This window comes from Telmatherina bonti (assembly GCF_933228915.1).
Source record: "Telmatherina bonti genome assembly, chromosome: 3".
NCBI lineage: Eukaryota > Metazoa > Chordata > Actinopteri > Atheriniformes > Telmatherinidae > Telmatherina > Telmatherina bonti.
This window is the reverse complement of record NC_136621.1, coordinates 32,445,936-32,449,625: the sequence shown is the minus strand read 5'-3', so window position 1 is coordinate 32,449,625 and position 3,690 is coordinate 32,445,936. Positions and strand designations below refer to the sequence as shown.

Genomic DNA, 3,690 nt, shown 5'->3' with positions numbered 1-3,690 from the left:
CTTAAAAAAAAAAACCTTGAGTTTTATTCAACTTTACCAAAAAAATGATAAACAAATGATGCACTGATATACTGCAGACACTACTTCAGTATTTTTCATGGTCTGATTGTCGTAATGGTGAAAATGAGAAGACTCCAGTTTACAGGAAATTAGAAATTCAAGGCAACACCTTAAGATAACGTCCGGCACATTTCTCTAAGATAACAATCCACTCTGACAAAGCTGCTTTTCCTTTTCTATTGTGAATACTGATTTCTTTTTCTTTTATTTTGTTATCCATGCTGTTGTCTTTTCTTAAACTTAAACACCAGAGTAAATTTTCCTACAAGTAAGCTTCAAAATTTGATCCTGAAGTCAATGAAAATGATAATGTTCCTGAAATTTCAAACTCAGAAAACTGTACTGACACCCTTGGTTGCAATTATCTAAATGGAGTAATAATGTATTGGGTATGCATACTGATAATCATTAACATGATTAGTTTGAAGCCTATTGTTGTCATTGTCATCTTTAATGCGAAGACAATGGATCTGTCTTACAACTCTGCATACAAATAATTTGCCCTTTTCTCTCCTATTGAATGGATGACATGATTAGTAGCAGCAGTTTAATTATTTGCTTCATTTATCCCTGCAGGCTTTGCACTGATAATTCTGTAAAGTTAGAAATGCAGGGATTGGAAAGCCATGTGAGTGCTATGCCAGATAGATTCTGGGAATTTCTGCAGAAAGGTTTTTAAATTCAATTCTACCTAAAACAAACATCAGGAGAGTTGGTGCATGAAGGCTTTTGCTTTCATTGCATTTGGTGGAAGTTTACTAAGGATGTTTGATATTGGCTTTTTTTTTTCTTTTCTTTTTGCCAAAATCTAATTTACCGATTTTGTCCAAGTCTTAATTTCCATACTGATGTCAACCGATATCGATATTGTTGGAGCGAGTTGTGTCAAATAAACAAAACTATCTGGAAAACTATACATGACATTTCTTATATTTTCTCATTTTGAGTTAGAGGAAACTTAGTTGAGGAGTTTGATAGATAATATGTGCATGTTGTGTAAAAGTCATGTCATTAAAAAAGTAAAATTCAATACCGATCATTTCTGGTATTGTATTGCCATGTAAATATCGGCCGATAATATCGGTATGGCGATAATATCAGACATCTCTAGAGTTTGAGAAGCAAATAACCATTTGCAAGTAGTTGAAGTGGTTGTCCTCACTGACAGGCCTTTTCAACCAACTGTAGGAATAAATGACTATTTCCCTGTTTTGGTGTTATTCCACTACTTAATAGTTACTTTTTCAAGTACTGCAGTGAATTCTTGCAATTACATCAACAGCTCATGACTTCGCAATTCCCGCAAATAATAGATTGTTTTAAGACCTGCATGTGGGATTCAGAGTTGTGAATTATCATGTGATATTTCAGTCACAAACCCAATACAAGTGCTCATTACAAAACAATTCCAATTGTTGTATGTCTATTTAAAAGTGTGATTGCAGCTATCTGAAGACTACACAGATAAAAATGTTTCTTTGTAACTTTTGTTTGTTTTGAACACAATCAGAATAAATGTTTTTAGCAAATGGTTGATAAGTTAATAATAAATGCGTAACAATAATGGCATGGTGGAAATTTGAAACAGTGTTTAAACAAACCCTTAATTTTGGCTCTACACACCCAAACTAATTAGCAGAGATGGCACAGGCAGGTTTATTTCCATAATTTTTTACAAAAATCCATCATAGTCACTGTAAATTTACCTCTAAATGGACCAAATGGAGCAGGACCTTAAATGGCCAAAACCTATTATTGGTCAGGCTGAAGCTTTGACCTTCTCTGACAAAAATATTTGCATTTATTACATTAAAATAATCAGATTTTGATCGTTGCGTGGCACAAGTCTTCACAGCAGATGACAGTTTCCATTTGAATGTTTACTACTCTCACTTTGCATGTTTCTGTGGTTATTTTAAGGCATTGCTCACTGATTTATTAGAATACTGCACTCAGAAACCAAAAATAGAAATCTACCAAGTTGTCAAATGAAGCTGCATGAAAATAGAAAACGTTAAATCACGTTAGATGAAGCAAATTCATCAAATATTCACGATAGGCATGCATTATTAAAGTACAAATGTCGTAAATCATTGCAAAGTATATTCAGTTAAAGTCATTTGGCTGAATAATGAGCAGCTTTTAAAGAGTTTGTTCGTTTGAACATATTGTGTTGTCAAAACAAATGGCACAATTTTTACACTGAAGGAGGAAAACGGAATCTTAAAATTGCGAACATACCCATTGGTAGAATGAAGAAAAATGGCATCCAACAGAGGATGAACATCCCCACCACGATGGCGAGAGTCTTAGCAGCCTTTTTCTCCCGAGAGAACTTCATGAGCCGAACTGACAATGAACTTCGGAATGGATGGTTCTTGTTGCTTTTGGAGCTGGCAGGACGCGCGTCTTCCAGCACGCTGCGGCAGTGAATGCGCAGGACCACTTCCACAGACTTATTTCTCTCCCGTTTCACACCCGCTTCCAGGCTCTTCGTAGTCCTGCGGGCCACCACATACACCCGAAAATACATGATGATAATCACCATGAGCGGGAGGTAGAAGGAGAAAAGAGAGGAGAACAGTGCGTATCCCGGTTCCTCCGTTATCTTGCAGATGTGCTCGTCCATAGGCGGGGGTTCTTTCCACCCCAGGAGAGGTCCAACAGAGATGACTGTAGATGACACCCAAACGATGACTAAAATAGCCACTGCCTTCCTCTCTGTCATAATAGTTGGGTATTTAAGGCAGTATTTGACTCCAATGTAGCGGTCGATGGAGATGATGCAGAGACTGAGGATGGAGGCGGTGCAGCAGAGCACATCCACAGCTGCCCAGATGTTACAGAAAACCCGGCCGAACACCCAGCATCCCAGAACCTCTAAAGATGCAGAGAAAGGCAGCACAATAATGCTCAACAAAAGGTCCGCCATGGCTAAGTTGACAATGAAGAAGTTTGTGACCGTCTGTAAATGTTTGTTGCACACCACAGACAGGATAACCAAAATGTTCCCAACGAGCGCCACCAGAATGAAAACGGTAAGAAAGACCCCGACCCCGACAGCCTGCGAGTCCATGGTGAAGTTTCTGCATATTGTGATGCTGTCGTCTGGAAATGTGGGATCCAAAGCAGATTCGTTGGACGCTTCAGCAAAATACAGCCCATCGTTGCTTCCGTTTCTCAAGTTAAAGTCTGTCATTTTGCGCCATAAAGAGAACTTTAGAGGAAGTTTTCTTTAGAAAGCAGCGTGAAGGATGCTGCCTTCAGTTCCATGCTACGATGCAGTTCCAGCAAGACAGCCAGGCGCTCGTCCTCAGGGTCAACATTTACCACAGGGCAAAGCCAAGAGGAAACTATGAGAAGAAAAAAAAGAAGAAAACTCCCATCCATCAGTCCAAATTCGAGTCTGATGGAGAAAAAGTGTGTTTTCAGACTAAACAAAACAAAAATGTGAAGAAACTGTACTCAGTTAAAGTGGATTTAAATCCTATCAGTAGGATTAACTTAAATCACAAATAGGGAATTTCAGCTCAGTTTCACCGTATTTCTTCCAAGCGATTGCTTCTCCACTGTTGGCATCCTCTGCATCAACTCTGATCACACAGCCAGAGCTGGTACAGCAGGTCTGAA

General features: G+C 38.6%; 1 protein-coding gene across 1 annotated transcript in view; it reads right to left on the bottom strand.

The window, feature by feature from the left end:
- adra1d (adrenoceptor alpha 1D) overlaps window positions 1–3,259 on the bottom strand; it is a gene marked incomplete at its 5' end in the record, with an annotated part of 7,711 nt that extends 4,452 nt beyond the window's left edge. Inside the window, one exon of the mRNA XM_079238266.1 lies at window positions 2,302–3,259. Within this exon, the coding sequence (XP_079094392.1) occupies window positions 2,302–3,259 (958 nt within the window). The remainder of the gene's footprint in view (window positions 1–2,301) is intronic.
- Window positions 3,260–3,690: the final 431 nt, after the last annotated feature.